Below are 19,221 nucleotides of genomic sequence, written 5' to 3' on the forward strand. Positions count from 1 at the left end.
TGCAAGCAAATTTCCTCGGAACACTCAGGATGTGCAGAGGCAAGACAAACAAGACACACAACAATGACAAGTAGCCAAAAAGAAATGACCGGAATCATACAACCAAGCATCTCTCAAAGCTCAAGGGTACCCCACTGTACATATGTAGGTATGTTAAGGATGTACGCATGTTATAGAATGTATGAGGAGTATGTTTTCTAGGCCTTCTCTCGTTTGGGGGGGATTTTGTGATGCATACTGTTACCTGTTGTGGATCTGAGAGTTGAAGTGACAGTGGAGGATGTCATTGAAGGCAAGCAGTCGTCGTCTTGGGAATACCCAGCCTGAATTGCACGCAGGTAACTGTGGCTTCGAGTGCGGAACGAGCCAGGCAGGTCCAAAGCCTCCATGGCCTGGGATTCTACTTCGCTAAAAACGGACTCGCAAACTGACTCAAACTGGCCATTGACCTCAGTCTCACTCACCTGAGAGACAAAAACAGGAATAGCAGTCCTTAATTTTTCCTCTTCCTTTCTGTTTTTCACTTTGACTCTTCCCCTTAGTACAGTAAATATGAAGGAGTGTTAGCAGGAAAAAAAGGCACTGGCAATTCCGAACTTAAAAAAAACAACTTTGCATCAAAATCTTTGTTTTCTTAAAAAACCAAGCAGATAAAACAACCAAATGAAAAGAGCAAAAACAATGCATCATTTGGTATACCATTTACAGTATGTACTATCCCAAGTCATCATCATAGACATACATACCACAGGAGGTTGGTGGCACCTTAAGTGGGGACAACGGCTTGTGGTAATGACTGGAGCATAATAAGTGGAATGTAAGCAAATACATCAAACACATGGTTTCCAGGTGTTTGATGCCATTCCATTTGCTCCGTTTCAGCCATTATTATGATCCGTTTTCCCCTCGGCAGCCTCCTGTGATATTTTTTATTTTTATTGAACCTTTATTTAACTAGGCAATTCAGTGAAGAACAAATTCTTATTTACAATGACGGCCTACCCTGGCCAAACCCTCCCCTAACCCGGACAACTCTGGGCCAATTGTGCGCCGCCCTATGGGACTCCTGATCACGGCCGGATGTGATGCAGCCCGAGATCGAACCAAGGTCTGTAGCGAGATGCAGTGCCACTTGGGAGCCTTATACATACGTTACTACTGGGGAAATGGGAAAGCAGATGTCCTTACAAGAACCTATTCAAAAGTAGAAATTACAGTGCAACACAGTACAAACAACATGCGGAATATCAATGTTGTGAATATATACAGTATATCTCCATCGCAATGCATCCAACGTAATGGCAGGCAGGAAGCTATACTAACAACGTCATCTGTGTGAGGGGATTTTTTAAATAGCACCACAAAGTTGGTTGAGAATGAGATATTGTGCCAAACGTGTATCAAAATGAATCTTGTTTATATTACGCAGTGCATAAAAGCCTGCTACTTAATAACATAATAAAAATGACTAGGTATATTAAATCCTTGTAACACACAATGTATCGTGTACCTAATATGCAGCAAATATGGATAAAAACAAAGCTTTTTACTGATCAAACATCAAACATTGTCTAGACTGACTGAGCAGTTTAAAACAACATCCTAGTACTGTGTAGGAACTTCCGGAATGGGTAACTTGAACTTGTAATGAGATAAATATAGAAAATAACAGATATGTATGGTGCTGCTTGTTGATGCAATGTCACCAATAACACAAATGGTTTCACATGGATCATTTTGAAAACCGCAAAATATGTCAACAGTTTGTCAATGACAACTTAAACAATCAAAAAGCCCTATCTCTCAAACAATAATGCCTGAACAAGCATCTACCATCTCAATGAGAGGGGATCTAGTGGTGACTAATATGTTTCTATAAGTAAATGTATGATTATTGTGATTAATGCCACCCTTTTAGCAAACAACAGACGGTCCCAGCCACACTGCCCACATGGTGGCCGTCTACTGTATCTCCTCCTCCTCCTCCAGGACTCCTGGTGGCATCTACTGTATCTCTTCTTCCTCCTCCTTCTTCTCCTCCTCCACCTCCTCTGCCTCCACCTCCACCTCCTACTCCACCTCCACCTCGTCTTCCACCTCCTCCTCCACCTCCACCTCCTCCACCTCCTACTCCACCTCCACCTCCTCCACCTCCTCCGCCTCCACCTCCTCTTCCACCTCCACCTCCTCCACCTCCTACTCCACCTCCACCTCCTACTCCAAGGCTCCTGGTGGCGTCTACTGTATCTCTCCTTCCTCATCCTCCTCCTCCTCTTCCAGGGCTCCTGGTGACATCTACTGTTTCTCTCCTTCCTCCTCCTTCTCCTCCTCCTCCTCTTCCAGGGCTCCTGGTGGCATCTACTGTATCTCTCCTTCCTCCTCCTCCCCCGGGTCTCCTGGTGTTCCCCTTGTAAGGATCCTGTGTGGGACTCACCTGGCTTACGCAGCTGGCCTGACTGAGGGTGCTGACCGCCCGCATGTAGCTCTGGTTCCGGGAGCGGAACTGAGGTCCCAGGGGTACATGGTGTTGGGGGTAGTTGAAGGCTGGGTCCAGGGTGACACTGGGATGGGGCCGCATCATGTCTCGGGTGGTTTGCAAGTGGTAGCTCTGGCTGAATGGAGAGATAGAGAGACAAATATGAGAGGTATTGTCAGTCAGACATCCCTTTATCTCTTGTGGAATGGCTATGTAAAAATAATCGGGCATCTGACTAAATTATGCACGATTTTAGTTCTGGGTTAACTGAGATTAGACATCCCTGCCAATTTTTTTTGACCTAAGCTCCAAACTATTTCATATAGAGTTAAACAGGTAACCTAGCTAACATGCAGTAGGCCTACTGCTGTATCCAGGTTTGTGTTGTGTTGTTGTGTGACCGGCAGCAAAAGTGACTCATCCTCTGACAACCGCAGCCTTATTACGATCAACTCCGAACTACGATGACAAGTGCATTACTCGCAAATCCCAAAACACTGTTGACTCGCTAGCCCCACAATTACAGTTTGTCAACTCACCTATAGCTCCCAATAGTACAACAATATAAGCAAATCAAATGTTATTTGTGACATGCGTAAACAACAGGTGTAGACTAACAGTGAAATGCTAACTTACGGGCCCTTTCCAACAATGCAGAGAGAATTATTTTTAAATAATAGAAAGATAACACAAGGAATAAACACACAATGAGTAATGATAACTTGGCTATATATACAGTATATACAAAAAAAAGTAATTTAGCAGACACTCTTATCCAGTGTGACTTATAGTAGGGCGTGTATTCATTTTCATACTGGTCCCCCATGAGAATCAAACCCACAACCCTGGTGTTGCAAGCGCCATGCTCTACCAACTGAGCCACGTGTACAGGGGTACAAGATAATTGAGGTAGATATGTACAGTACATATACAGTACATATAGGTAAGATAAGGTAAGGTAACTAAGCAACAGGATAGATAATAGCAGTAGGTTATAGTATTTGATGAGTCATAAGAGAGTTTGTGCAAAGGAGGGGTTAATGCTGATAGTCCGGTAGCTATTTGGTTAACTACTGAATTTAGCAGTCTTATGGCTTGTACGCTATAATGGTGCTGGAGGGGATGGCTTCCGTTCTACGGACTCCTAACCAACAAAATTGGGGAGAAAAAGGGGGTAAAAAAATTAAAAAACATAATGCTCATCCAGAAGCAGTGCTCCTGGTGGCCGGGGACATGAATGCAGGCAAACTTAAAACCGTTTCACCTCATTTCTTCCAGCATGTCACGTGCAACCAGAGGAAAAAACAAACTCTAGACCACCTTTACTCCACACACAGAGACGTATACAAAGCTCTCCCTTGTCCTCCATTTGGCAAATCTGACCATAATTATATCCTCCTGATTCCTGCTCACAAGCAAATACTAAAGCAGGAAGTACCAGTGACTCGCTCAATATAGAAGTGGTCAGATGATGTGGATGCTACGCTACAGGACTGTTTTGCTAGCACAGACTGGAATATGTTCTGGGATTCATCCAATGGCATTGAGGAGTAAACCACCTCATTCACCGACTATGTAAATAGTCCGGGTGGCCATTTGATTAATTGTTCAGCATTCTTATGGCTTGGGGGTAGAAGCTGTTAATGAGCCTTTGGGACCTAGACTTGTCGCTCTGGTACCACTTGCCGTGTGGTAGCAGAGAGAACAGTCTATGACTTGGGTGACTAGAGCCTTTGACAATTTTTAGGGCTTTCCACCTAGTATATACAGTTGAAGTTGGAAGTTTACATACACCTTAGCCAAATACATTTAAACTCAGTTTTTCACAATTCCTGACATTTAATCCTAGTAAAAATTCCCTGTCTTAGGTCAGTTAGGATCACCACTTTATTTTAAGAATGTGAATTGTCCCAATAATAACAGAAAGAATGATTTATTTCAGCTTTTATTTCTTTCATCACATTACCAGTGGGTCAGAAGTTTACAAACACTCAATTAGTATTTGGTAGCATTGCCCTTAAATTGTTTAACTTGGGTAAAACGTTACGGGTAGCCTTCTACAAGCTTCCCACAATAAGTGGGTGAATTTTGGCCCATTCCTCCTGACAGAGCTGGTGTAACTGAGTCAGGTTTGTAGGCCTCCTTGCTCGCACACACTTTTTCAGTTCTGCCCACAAATTTTCTATAGGATTGAGGTCAGGGCTTTGTGATGGCCACTCCAATACCTTGACTTTGTTGTCCTTAAGCAATTTTGCCACAGGTTTGGAAGTATGCTTGGGGTCAATGTCCATTTGGAAGACCCATTTGCGACCAAGCTTTAACTTCCTGACTGATGTCTTGAGATGTTGCTTCAATATATCAACATAATTTTCCTGCCTCATGATGCCATCTATTTTGTGAAGTCCACCAGTTCCTCCTGCAGCAAAGCACCCCACAACATGATGCTGCCACCCACGTGCTTCACGGTTGGGATGGTGTTCTTCAGCTTGCAAGCCTCCCCCTTTTTCCTCTGAACATAATAATGGTCATTATGGCAAAACAGTTCTATTTTTGTTTCATCAGATCAGAGGACATTTCTCCAAAAAGTATGTATCTTTGTCCCCATGTGCAGTTGCAAACTGGTCTGTCTTTTTTATGGTGGTTTTGGAGCAGTGACTTCTTCCTTGCTGAGTGGCCTTTCAGGTTATGTCGATATAGGACTCGTTTTACTGTGGATATAGATACTTTTGTACCTGTTTCCTCCAGCATCTTTACAAGGTCCTTTGCTGTTGTTCTGGCATTGATTTGCACTTTTCACACCAAGGTACGTTCATCTTTAGGTGACAGAAAGTGTTTCCTTCCTGATCGGTATGACGGCTGCGAGGTCCCATGGTGTTTATACTTGCATACTATTATTTGTACTGATGAACGTGGTACCTTCAGGCGTTTGGAAATTGCTCCCAAGGATGAACCAGACTATTTTTTTCTGAGGTCCTGCCTGATTTCTTTTGATTATCCCATGATGTCAAGCAAAGGGGCAGTGAATTTGAAGGTAGGCCATGAAATACATCCACAGGTTCACCTCCAATTGACTCACATGATGTCAATTAGCATATCAGAAACTTCTAAAGCCATGACATCATTTTCTGGAATTTTCCAAGCTGTTTAAAGGCACAGTCAACTTAGTGTATGTAAACTTCTGACCCACTGGAATTGTGATACACTGAATTATAAGTGAAATAATCTGTCTGTAAACAATGGTTGGATTTTTGTTTGGTGTCATGCACAAAGTAGATATCCTAACCGACTTGCCAAAACTATAGTTTGTTCACAAGAAATTTGTGGAGTGGTTGAAAAACGAGTTTTAATGACTCCAACCTAAGTGCATGTAAACTTCCGGCTTCAACTGTAGGTCCTGGATGGCAGGAAGCTTGGCCCCAGTGATGTATTGGGCCATACGCGCTACCCTCTGTAGTGCCTTACGGTCGGATGCCGAGCAGTTGCCATACCAGGCAGTGATGCAACCAGTCAGGATGCTCTCAATGGTGCAGCTGTAGAACTTTTTGAGGATCTGGGGACCCATGCCAAATCTTTTCAGTCTCCTGAGGGAGAAAAGTTGTTGTCGTGCCCTCTCCATGACACTCTTGGTGTGTTTGGACCATAATAATTTGTTGGTGATGTGGACACCAAGGAACTTGAAACTCTCGACCTGCTCCACTACAGCCCTGTCGATGTGAATTGGGGCATGTTCGGCCCTCCTTTTCGTGTAGTCCACGATCATCTCCTTTCTTGCTCATGTTGAGGGAGAGGTTGTTGTCCTTGCACCACTCTGCCAGGTCTCTGACCTCCCTATAGGCTGTCTCATTGTTGTCGGTGATCAGGCCTACCACTGTTGTGTCGTCAGCAACTTAATGATGGTGTTGGAGTCATGCTTGGCACACGCTGGTGTTGGAGTTGTGCGTGACCAAGCAGTCATGGGTGAACAAAGAGTACAGGAAGGGACTAAGCACGCACCCCTGAGGGGCCCCCGTGTTGAGCAATCAGCGTGGCAAATGTCTTGTTGCCTACCCTCACCACCTGGGGGCGGCCCGTCAAGGAGTCCAGGATCCAGTTGCAGAGGGATGTGTTCAGTCCCAGGGTCCTTAGCTTAGTGATGAGCTTGGAGGGCACTATGGTGTTGAATGCTGAGCTGTAGTCAATGAACAACATTCTCACATAGGTATTACTCTTATACAGGTGGGAGAGGGCAGTGTGGAGTGCAATAGAGATTGCGTCATATGTGGATTTGTTGGGGCGAATTGGAGTGGGTCCAGGGTTTCTGGGATGATGGTGTTGATGAGAGCCATGACCAGCCTTTCAAAGCATTTCATAAGTAGAATCCCAGTGAGATGATGATTAAGCTGTGGGTAACAAAAGGATAGGGAGTCTGAGCCCTGAGTAGCATACAGGACTGATACATGCAGGGCACCTCCCCAGGTATCTCCCTGCGTGTGCGTGTGTGTGTGTGTGTGTGTGTGTGTGTGTGTGTGTGTGTGTGTGTGTGTGTGTGTGTGTGTGTGTGTGTGTGTGTGTGTGTGTGTGTGTGTGCAGACCTCCAGAACACAAGCATCCGTCCTGTTCTGGAAGAAATATTTGCAAGCCTAGTCTAGAATAACTATAAGAGACATCTCAGAGGTGTGCGTGCAGACCTCCAGAACACAAGCATCCGTCCTGTTCTGGAAGAAATATTTGCAAGCCTAGTCTAGAATAACTATAAGAGACATCTCAGAGGGCGATGGATCATCTGGGTCAGAATCAGGATGGGAAGATATTCTGCTCTGATGCAATTAACAGTACAATAAGGTATAGAAATTGTTGCACTAATACCAAGAGGTGCATAATGTATGGTACAATCAGTAGAGGAGGTTTTTTAGTTCGTCTCCAAGCCCTTTCATTCATACCGAGAGAATCATTTGGACTTTGTCATTCAGAATATTATGCATCTTCTGATTGGTTGGTATAATAATCGTTATTGTAACCATCATTACTGCTTTCAAGATCCCATGCCATGCTACACATCTAGGTGTACAATATTTTGATGGTGTCCTTTTCTTTTTCTGTCCAATCATTTCATTTTTTTTTACTACAAAATCACTCTGTACCACTGTCCTGCTTCTTATAGTTTACCTAAAGCTCATTTATCTTTGAATCTATGGAGTGTTGTCTATCAAGAGGGGGAATGAGAGCAAACAGGCTCTTTTTTTGCGGAGTGAGACAGCTCAAGTGAGAATGAAAGACAATTTCACTTATATGAAGGCATTCAAAGAAATACATGAGATTTGATTGTCAGCCAATGAATATCCTGTTCATGCTTAATACTGTACCTAGTCATTTGACTGTGACATTTGAGAGAAGTGACAGACTTACCACTGCCTTGTCAACAGTGCTGTGATAACATGAGGTACATTGCCTCGGTAAGCAAATATTGAAATAGCAGTTGATAAAGGTCAGATATAATGCCTGCATTGGTCTGACACTCACTAGCTAAAGTACTACTTTAATATCTGAGCTCATGAGGAGAACTGGGCTCCAATAGTAAACAGAGAACAATCCAAACACAAGGACAGGGGCACAAAGCAGTGAAGCGGCTACAAACCAATTGACCAAACAAATGTAGCAGAGCTCTTAGTCATGCATTAATACAGGCTGAAGAGACATTGGGGTACAATAGGAACATGTCACAGCCAATCGTAACAAAGGCGCTATTCTTCCTCTGTTGCCCAGCAACATCGAGTGACATGGCTAAATCATGCATGTTCCCCAGAAAATCCCACTACATACAGAGGTCACAAAGACATATAACAGACATAACAGGTAGCCTAGCTATAACGGCGGGTAGCCTAGCAATTAAGAGCATTGGGCCAGTAACCGAAAGGTTGCTGGTTGAATCTCTGAGCCGACTAGATGAAAAACAGTTTGCAAAAAGCCAGGAGCTATGGTTAAGGTTTTGAAATGGTGTGTCAAAAAGGTGGGTGCTGTGTTTAGATTTTTTAAAGAGGGTCAAAATCCAGTCAAGATGAAGGTCAGAGCTTCTACATTATTTACGGTAATCCATGAGCCACATTGGCTATCTGGGCAAAAAAATCACTTTAAACCCTGCCATCCTATCTAATGTCAAAATCAAGCTTTTGAGCACAGTTATTTCAATTTCAGTAATGCAGCCAAATGTTTACCAAAAGCATGTAAGTAATGCTGTGTAATTACGAATATAATTTCATGAGGCATATTCATAAAAAACGCTGCCTTGTCTGTACAGTATAGCAGTATATTAATATCACACACTACATTAGTTTGTTTGAAACTTATCCTGGGAATGACACGTACAACCTGGACTCAGAAGTAGACGTTACAGATGCGCAGTTTGACTCATAACCCGCAGTCCTTGCGATTATATCCACGGGTTTATGGTCATGAAATATTGTCTGGATGAAGGGCGGGTGGGTGGTGGGCGGGTTGAATAAAGAGAAAACAATACCTTAAAAAATCCATAAATGTATAATTCTTGTGCAATTTATATCTATAGGCTACATTCTTTTTAGGCTATTCTGCATTAGTGTGTAAGTCTAAGGTTAGGGCCTAACTGTATGCGCGCCAAATAGCCTACACATCATTAAAAAGTTCATGTCGATCGATGGAGACAAAAAGGAATATGTTAGAATTTAATTCAATAAGAGAAAAGCTGCAAAATGGAGAGTTGAAAATAGAGAGAAGGGAGGGCCAGAAAAGTAATGTTTGGGAAAGATTTGGTGAAGTGGTAAAAGAGGATGATAGCAGTGCGGGCTATGCTATGTTATGTGTGATGATTGTGAGGCGCTGTACAAATTCGACAGTCACAAGACAGGGACTTCAAATAGGCCTATGTCATGTCAAGGGAACTGTAGCCTACTGTTCAGATGGGTTGAATGGAAACTGAAATCAGGAAACTGACTGTAGGTCTATAACCTCTCACATAGCCTTAATTTTAACTCCTGTAGAATTAAGCCTTTCTTGCTGTAAAATTATACACCAAATGTCGGCCAATTTTTTTGTGGAGAAACATGATTTCTTTCTTTCACCATCTTGAGAGAACGCGAATGCACAGTTAGACACCATCTGTAGAGGTGCTATCTTTAACAGCATCATAAAAGCTGATAGTATTTAATCGACATAAAATATGCATCCAAGCCAAAGTGAAATCTTATCAGAAACATGTTGGGTAATTTCTTGACAACCGGTCAAACTGATGTCATTTGGAAATTTTGCACCGAAAATGTTCTAGTCTTTGTTTTATTATTGCATTTTCTCCCTGGTCCCTAAACGTCTTTGCTCCGCGAAAGAAGCAGAGATGACAGGGAAAACTTTAACAATGTCAACTAGATAGAATGAATTATTCAATCTATTTATGACATTATTCTGGTGAGAAAGGCTTTAATTAGTCTTCTAGAGCAACAGAAGCTGCATGTATCTAATTATATAACCTACCAAAATGTCTAAAAGTATAAAAAGAAATTGGGTAAAAAATTAAATCCTGTACCCCCTGTAAAAAAATCAGTCTGCTGTCTTTGACTGTAGCCTAAAGCATATGTTCTATATTAGCGGGGGTTAGGGTTGGGTGCGCGCCTTAGATTTGAACTTTATCACATATAGTCGGGCAGCTGTGGATAGGTTATTAGCACGTCTACTCCCGCTCCCCCTCTCCAGCGCTCGACATCGACAGTTTATTCATTATTACGCACACCTGCCACCATTGTTACGTGCACCTGCGCCTCATGAGACCCACCTGGACCTCATCACCTTCCTGATTACCTCCCCTATATCTGTCACTCCCTTTGGTTCTTTCCCCAGGCGTTATTGACTCTGTTTCTGTGTTTCATGTTTGTACACTACTCGTGTTTCTGGTTTTGTTCCATGTTCTGTTATTTATTAAATTCACTCCCTGTACTTGCTTCCCGATTCTTAGCGTACATGTTACAGAATAACGCCTCCCCAAGGGGAAGCAACAGGGATTTTTTTTTACTGGTGACGTCGGGTCCAAGTTCCGCTGCCGGGCAACCGGGGATGCCTGAGCTGGCTCATCAGGCTCCCGCGCCTCAGCCGGCTACAGGTTCCCTTCCCACGCCTCAGCCGGCCCTACAGGTTCCCGCGCCTCAGCTGGCCCTACAGGTTCTCGCACCTCGGTTGGCTCGTCAGGCTCCCATGCCTCAGCCGGCTCGTCAGGCTCCCGTGTCTCAGACGGCTACAGGTTCCCTTCCCGCGCCTCAGCCGGCTACAGGTTCCCTTTCCGCACCTCAGCCGGCCCTACAGGTTCCCGTGCCTCAGCCGTCCCTACAGGTTCCCGTGCCTCAGCCCTCCCTACAGGTTCCCGCGCCTCAGCCGGCCCTACAGGTTCCCACGCCTCAGCCGGCCCTACAGGTTCCCGCGCCTCAGCTGGCTCTACAGTTTATTCATTATTACGCACACCTGCCACCATCGTTACGCACACCTGCGCCTCATGAGACCCACCTGGACCTCATCATCTTCCTGATTACCTCCCCTATATCTGTCACTCCCTTTGGTTCTTTCCCCAGGCGTTATTGACTCTGTTTCTGTGTTTCATGTTTGTACACTACTCGTGTTTCTGGTTTTGTTCCATGTTCCGTTATTTATTAAATTCACTCCCTGTACTTGCTTCCCGATTCTTAGCGTACGCATTACACACGCAACATTAGTAAATGTAAATCCAGGACACTCCAACTATTATGATATATTACGTTTTGTATGGTATGTAACTCATTCGTGGATGTCCGTCATCCATTTCATATGATATGTTATGAATTACAGTTCATACGATATGTTACGAATTACAATTTGTTGTGGCTTACGCTAGCTAGTGGCTATGTGGCTAATGCTAAGGTTAGCTAGGTGGCTAATGTTAGCGAGGCTAGGTAAAGGGTTAGGAGTTAGGTTAAAGGGTTAAGTTAATGGGTTATGGTTAGGGGAAGGGTTAGCTAACATGCTAAGTAGTTGCAAAGTAGCTAAAAAGTAGTAAGTAGTTGCAAAGTTGCTAAAATGCTAAAGTTGTCCGTGATGAAATTTGAACACGCAACCTTTGGGTTGCTAGACATTTGTGTTATATGCCTACCCATCCACCCTACTTTCATTTTTGCCTTAATTAACCTTCTGTCTCATGTAACCATACGAAACGTAGCATATCATACTCATTTGAGTGTCCTGGATTTACGTTTACTACACTCTTAGAAAAAAGGGTTCCAAAGGGGTTCTTCGGCTGTCCCCATAGGAGAACCCTTTTTGGTTCCAGGTAGAACCCTTTTGGGTTCCATGTAGAACCTTCTGTAGAAACGGCTCTACATGGTACCCAAAAGGGATCTACCGGAAAACAAAAAGGGCTCTTCAAATATTTCTCGAATGGGGACAGCTGAAGAACCCTTTTAGGTTAAAGATAGCACTTTTATTTCCTAAGAATGTATATTACGTCTAGTCTATAAGACCAGGCTGACATGTACGGTGTCCATTTTAGAACATCCTCAGCCTCATACCTCATGGGTGAGGATTGACTCAAGCAGGAGTGACTTATGAGGCTGAGGGTGTGCTAAAACAGACACCATAACAATGATCTAGTGACAATGCATTATTGAATACCACAAGTAGCTCTAGTTGAGACATTAAGATGGGCCTACCTTTGGGGGTCTATGTGGGGCCTCTGCATAACTGATTTGAGGACGAGGGCATCGGGTCGGATGGCCTTCTGGGGTGAGGTCTTGGGGCTGCCATCAGATTCGCCACCAGAGTCATTGTCTACCTCTCCCATGGCTTTGACGTAGCTGCTGCTGCGCATCCGTCGACATGGGATCTCCTCGTCCTTGTCTCCGTCCTCCGGGTATCCACTCCACTCATCCTGAGGCACCTGCAGCAGACAGCCCACCTCTGTCAGTGAGTCACATAGATCCAACTTTCTGCACAGGTGTACTGTACTCTGTCTTGCATCTCTCTCACAGACACACACACACACACAGACACACACACACACACAGACACACACACACACACACACACACACACACACACACACACACACACACACACACACACACACACACACTTCTACTGGAGAAACAAGTGAGGTGTTGACCAGAAGAGGATGCCTCTGGGTACCCCTGAGACAAAATCTCAGCCTTGTGCGACTGCTCTCTAAGCAGTTATGTTATCTGCTAGTACAATGGGGCCCGGCTGCCAAAAGAGTGTAAGAGCTGACTCAGAGTCAACTGAGGAAGAGTTTTCCCCTAACACACACAGGGACTGACTGGAGCAGAATGATCCCCATCCCCAGCTTATGTTCTCCCCTCAGACTCGCCCCTCACTCCCCAAGGGTCTAGCTACTCTAATTAACCAGTTTCACTGCTCATAACATTATACTCCTACTCCCAAGCCCTTTTTGTTTTATTCATCTTTCTCTAATATTAAATGTTTTGTTGTTTAGCCAAAGCACTTTTCGATGTGTATAAGCAGCTGAATAGCATTACATATTTCTCAGAAACAACTCCAGAGAAACTATCCTCAATGGTGGCAAGATATGCTCAGTGTAATAAGCTAAACGTTTTTCCAAAAACATTACATGATACAAGTATCAAATCAAATCAAATTTTATTTGTCACATTCGCCAAATACAACAGGTGTAGGCAGACCTTACAGTGAAATGCTTAGTTACAAGCCCTAACCAACAATGCAGTTTAAAAATACCAACAAAATAAAATACAAAAAATAAAATAAGAATAAGAAATAAAAATAACAAATATTTAAAGAGCAGCAGTAAAATATCAATAGTGAGGCTATATAAAGTGGGGTACCAGTACAGAGTCAATGTGCGGGGCCACCGGTTAGTCGAGGTAATTGAGGTAATATGTACATGTAGGTAGAGTTATTAAAGTGACTATGCATAGATAATAACAGAGAGTAGCAGCAATGTAAAAGTGGTGGGGGGGGGCAATGCAAATAGTCTGGGTAGCCATTTGACTAGATGTTCAGGATTCTTATGGCTTGGGGGTAGAAGCTGTTTAGAAGCCTCTTGGACCTAGACTTGGCGCTCTGGTACAGCTTGCCATGCAATAGCAGAGAGAACAGTCTATGACTAGGGTGGCTGGAGTGTTTTACAATTTTTAGGGCCTTCCTCTGACACTGCCTGGTATAGAGGTCCTGGATGGCAGGAAGCTTGGCCACAGTGATGTACTGGGCCGTACGCACTACCCTCTATAGTGCCTTGCCTTCAGAGGCCGAAGCAGTTGCCATACCAGGCAGTGATGCAACCAGTCAGGATACTCTCAATGGTGCAGCTGTAGAACCTTTTGAGGACCCATGTCAAATCTTTTCAGTCTCCTGAGGAGGAACTTTAAGCTCTCAACCTGCTCCACTACAGCCCCGTCGATGAGAATGGGGGCGTGCTCGGTCCTCTTTTTCCTGTAGTCCACAATCGTCTCCTTTGTCTTGATCACGTTGAGGGAGAGGTTGTTGTCCTGGCACTACACGGCCAGGTCTCTGACCTCCTCTCTATAGGCTGTATCGTCACTGTCCGTGATCAGGCCTACCACTGTTGTGTCATCGGCAAACTTAATGATGGTGTTGGAGTCGTACAAGGCCATGCAGTCATGTGTGAACAGGGAGTACCGGAGGGGACTAAGCACGCACCCCTGAGGGGCCCCCGTGTTGAGGATCAGTGTGGCGGATGTGTTGTTACCTACAATTACCACCTGGGGGAGACCCGTCAGGAAGTACAGGATCCAGTTGCAGAGAGGAGGTGTTTAGTCCCAGGGTCCTTAGTTGAGAGATGAGCTTTGAGGGCACTATGGTGTTGAATGCTGAGCTGTAGTCAATGAATCGCATTCTCACATAGGTGTTCCTTTTGTCCAGGTGGGAAAGGGCAGTGTGGAGTGCAATAGAGATTGCATCATCTGTGGATCTGTTAAGGCGGTATGCAAATTGGAGTGGGTCTAGGGTTTCTCCGTTAATGATGTTGATGTGAGCCATGACCAGCCTTTCAAAGCACTTCATGGCTACAGACGTGAGTGCTACGTGTCGGTGGTCGTTTAGGCAGGTTACCTTAATGTTCTTGGGAACAGGGACTATGGTGGTCTGCTTGAAACATGGTATTACAGACTCAGACAGGGAGAAGTTGAAAATGTCAGTGAAGACACTTGCCAGTTGGTCAGCGTCTGCTCGGAGTACGTCCTGGATATCCGTCTTGCCCTGCGGCCTTGTGAATGTTGACCTGTTTAAAGGCCTTACTCATATCGGCTGCGGAGAGCGTGATCACAGTCGTCCGGAACAGCTGATGCTCTCAGGCATGTTTCAGTGTTACTTGCCTCGAAGCGAGCATAGAAGTAATTTATCTCATCTGGTAGGCTCGTATCAATAGGCAGCTCTCGGCTGTGCTTCCCTTTGTAGTATGTAATAGTTTTCAAGCCCTGCCACATCCGACGAGCATCAGAGCCGGTGTGGTACGATTTGATCTAAGTCCTGTATTGATGCTTTGCCTGTTTGATGGTTCATCGGAGGGCATAGTGGGATTTCTTATAAGCTTCCGGGTTAGAATCCCGCTCCTTGAATGCGGCAGCTCTACCCTTTAGCTCAGTGCGGATGTTGCCTGTAATCCATGGCTTCTGGTTGGGGTATGTACGTACAGTCACTGTGTGGACGACGTCATCAATGCACTTATTGATGAAGCCAGTGATTGATGTGGTGTACTCCTCATGCCATCGGAAGAATCCCGGAACATATTCCAGTCTGTGCTAGCAAAACAGTACTGTAGTTTAGCGTCTGCTTCGTCAGCGTCTGCTTCATAAACCAAGATGGCGTAGCAGTCAGGCGTCTTTGTCTTCGTCTTGTCATGTCCCGTGTGTATATCTTTTTTCTTCGCATATATTTTTTTATATTTTTCTTAACCTCAACTTCAACATACTCTCCAGCAACCCACCTCACCCAATGTGGTATGGATCTGCTATTTTCTTTACTTTAGTACCGGAACCCCCAACAGAAGCTAGCCAGCTAACTAGCTACTAGCTAGTAGTCAGCAAGCCACTGCTAGAGTTCATCAGCTAACCTTTAGCCCGGACAACTCCTGCCAGTCTGCACAGCGCGATTCAACACATCGGACTTCTTTTTCTCCATATCTCCGGATTCCTACCGCAAGCTCTGAACCTTTTCACCTGGATAATCGCAGCTAGCTAGCTGCTATCCGAGTGGCTACTCCTGGCTAACATCTCTGTCCCGAAGCAAGCAGCAATTAGCCTGAAGCAAGCACCAATTAGCCTGGAGCTAGCCCATCTCTCGGCTAGCTGAAGAGGTCCATCAGCCACTCCTTGGGAGACAATACCTATTTTGCCAATTGGACCCCTTTTACTGCCGATACGGAGCCCCACCTATTCATCACAACTGGACTACCGTCGTAATCTGCCCGAAGGTTTTTTTCAACAGGCTCCTCCATCGCGACGTTCCCTGAATGCCCATCTGCTAGCCTGCTAGCTGCAGCCCGCTAGCTGTCTAGAGCATATCGGACTGTTAGCTGAAGAGGTCCATCAGCCAATTTCTTGGGCTACTATACCTATTTTGTCAATTGCCTGGACCCTTTTACTACACGGAGCCCTGCTGATCCATCACGACTGGTCTTCCAACGTAACCGCACGAGGGGGCTACAACAGACTTCTTCCGTCGCGACGTCCCTCTAAGGCCCTTCTGCTAGCCTGCCATCCCCGGCCCGCTAGCTGTCTGAATCGCCATGCCTCCAACTCGCCTAGCTACTCACTGGACCCTATGATCATTCGGCTAAGCATGCCTCTCCCTAATGCCAATAAGCCTTGTCCATTGCTGTTTTGGTTAGTGATTATTGTCTTATTTCACTGTAGAGCCTCCAGCCCTGTTCAATATGCCTTAGCTAACCCTTTTGTTCCACCTCCCACACATGCGGTGACCTCACCTGGTTTAAATGGTGTCTCTAGAGATAGTACATCTCTCATCGTCACTCAATGCTTAGGTTTACCTCCACTGTATTCACATCCTAAATCAAATCAAATCAAATTTTATTGGTCACATACACATGGTTAGCAGATGTTAATGCAAGTGTAGCGAAATGCTTGTGCTTCTAGTTCCTACCGTACCTTTGTCTGTACATTATGCCTTGAATCTATTCTACCACGCCCAGAAACCTGCTCCTTTTACTCTCTGCTCTGAATGTACAAGACGACTAGTTCTTATAGCCTTTAGCCATGCCCTTATGCTACTCCTCCTCTGTTCTTCCGGTGATGTAGAGGTTCATCCAGGACCTGCAGTTCCTAGCTCAACTCCCATTCCCCAGGCGCTCTAATTTGTTGACTTCTGTAACCGTAAAAGCCTTGGTTTCATGGATGTTAACATTAGAAGCCTCCTCCTTAAGTTTGTTTTATTCACTGCTTTAGCACACTCTGCCAACCCAGATGTCTCCTCCCTAAGTTTGTTTTATTCACTGCTTTAGCACACTCTGCCAACCCAGATGTCCTAGCCGTGTATGAATCCTGGCTTAGGAAGGCCACCAAAAACCCAGACATTTTCATCCCTAAATATAACATTTTTCAACAAGATAGAACTGTCAAAGGGGGCGGAGTTGCAATCTACTACAGAGATAGCCTGCAGAGTTCTGTCTTACTATCAAGGTCTGTGCCCAAACAATTTGAGCTTCTACTTTTAAAAATCCACCTTTCCAGAAACAAGTCTCTTACCGTTGCCGCTTGCTATAGACCACTTTCTGCCCCCAGCTGTGCCCTGGACACCATATGTGAATTGATTGCCCCTCATCTATCTTCAGAGCTCGTGCTGTTAGGTGACCTAAATTTGGACATGCTTAATACCCCGACCATCCTACAATCTAAGCTTGATGCCCTCAATCTCACACAAATTATCAATGAACCTACCAGGTACAACACCAAATCCGTAAACACGGGCACCTTCATAGATATCATCCTAACCAACCTGCCCTCCAAATACACCTCTGCTTTCTTCAACCAGGATCTCAGCGATCACTGCCTCATTGCCTGTGTCCGTAATGGGTTTGCGGTCAAACGACCATCCCTCATCACTGTCAAACGCTCCCTGAAACACTTCAGCGAGCAGGCCTGGCCCGGGTATCCTGGAAGGATATTGACCTCATTCCGTCAGTAGAGGATGCCTGGTTATTCTTTAAAAGTGCTTTCCTCACCATCTTAAATAAGCATGCCCCATTCAAAAAATGTAGAACCAGGAACAGATATAGCCCTTGGTTCACTCCAGACCTGACTGCCCTTGACCAGCACAAAAACATCCTGTGGCGTAATGCATTAGCATCGAATAGCCCCAGCGATATGCAACTTTTCAGGGAAGTTAGGAACAAATATACACAAGCAGTTAGGAAAGCAAAGGCTAACTTTTTCAAACAGAAATTTGCATCCTGTAGCACAAACTACAAAAATGTTTGGGACACTGTAAAGTCCATGGAGAATAAGAGCACCTCCTCCCAGCTGCTCACTGCACTGAGGCTAGGAAACACTGTCACCACGGATAAATCCACGATAATTGAGAATTTCAATAAGCAATTTTCTACGGCTGGCCATGCTTTCCACCTGGCTACCCCTACCCCGGTCAACAGCCCTGCACTCCCCACAGCACCTTGCCCAAGCATCCCCCATTTCTCCTTCACCCAAATCCAGATAGCTGATGTTCTGAAAGCTGCAAAATCTGGACCCCTACAAATCAGCCGGGCTAAACAATCTGGACCCTCTCTTTCTAAAATTATCCGGCAAAATTGTTGCAACCCCTATTATTAGCCTGTTCAACCTCTCTTTCGTATCGTCTGAGATCCCCAAAGATTGGAAAGCTGCCGCGGTAATCCCCTTCTTCAAAGGGAGAGACACTCTAGACCCAAACTGCTACAGACCTATATCCTACCCTGCCTTTCTAAGGTCTCCAAAAGCCAAGTTAACAAAACAGATCACCGACCATTTCGAATCCCACCGTACCCACCGTACCTTCTCCATGCAATCTGGTTTCCGAGCTGGTCCTCGGTGCACCTAAACCACGCTCAAGGTCCTAAATGATATCATAACCGCCATCGATAGGAGACAATACTGTGCAGCAGTATTCATTGACCTGGCCTAGGCTTTCGACTCTGTCAATCACCACATTCTTATCGGCAGACTGAACAGCCTTGGTTTCTCAACTGACTGATTCACCAACTACTTCTCAGACAGAGTTCAGTGTGTCAAATCGGAGGGCCTGTTGTCCGGACCTCTGACAGTCTCTATTGGGGTGCCACAGGGTTCAATTCTCGGGCCGACTCTTTTCTCTGTATACATCAATGATGTCGCTCTTGCTGCTGGTGATTCTCTGATCCACCTCTACACAGACGACACCATTCTGTATACTTCTGGCCCTTCTTTGGACACTGTGTTAACTAACCTCCAGACGAGCTTCTTCTGCACATCTATCACTCCAGTGTTTAATTGCTAAATTGTAATTATTTCTCCACTATGGCCTATTTATTGCCTTACCTCCCTTATCTTACCTCATTTGCACACACTATATATAGACTTTTTCTATTGTGTTATTGACTGTATGTTTGTTTATTCCATGTGTAACTCTGTTGTTGTTTGTGTCGCACTGCTTTGCTTTATCTTGGCCAGGTCGCAGTTGTAAATGAGAACTTGTTCTCAACTAGCCTACCTGGTTAAATAAAGGTGAAATAAATAAATTAA

General features: G+C 44.8%; 1 protein-coding gene across 2 annotated transcripts in view; it reads right to left on the minus strand.

The window, feature by feature from the left end:
* The window catches only part of LOC106608148 (disks large-associated protein 2), a 65,314-nt gene that overhangs the window by 34,041 nt on the left and 12,052 nt on the right, over positions 1 to 19,221 (minus strand). For both annotated transcript variants that reach the window (XM_082977034.1, XM_082977035.1), the window contains exons 2-4: positions 12,151 to 12,377; positions 2,435 to 2,612; positions 245 to 464 (exon numbers count right to left, since the gene is read on the minus strand). In XM_082977034.1, coding sequence (XP_082833160.1) covers positions 245 to 464; positions 2,435 to 2,612; positions 12,151 to 12,377 — 625 coding nt within the window. The remainder of the gene's footprint in view (positions 1 to 244; positions 465 to 2,434; positions 2,613 to 12,150; positions 12,378 to 19,221) is intronic.

Source organism: Salmo salar, chromosome 06 (genome assembly GCF_965601325.2).
Source record: "Salmo salar chromosome 06, fSalSal1, whole genome shotgun sequence".
In the NCBI taxonomy this organism is placed as follows: Eukaryota; Metazoa; Chordata; class Actinopteri; order Salmoniformes; family Salmonidae; genus Salmo; species Salmo salar.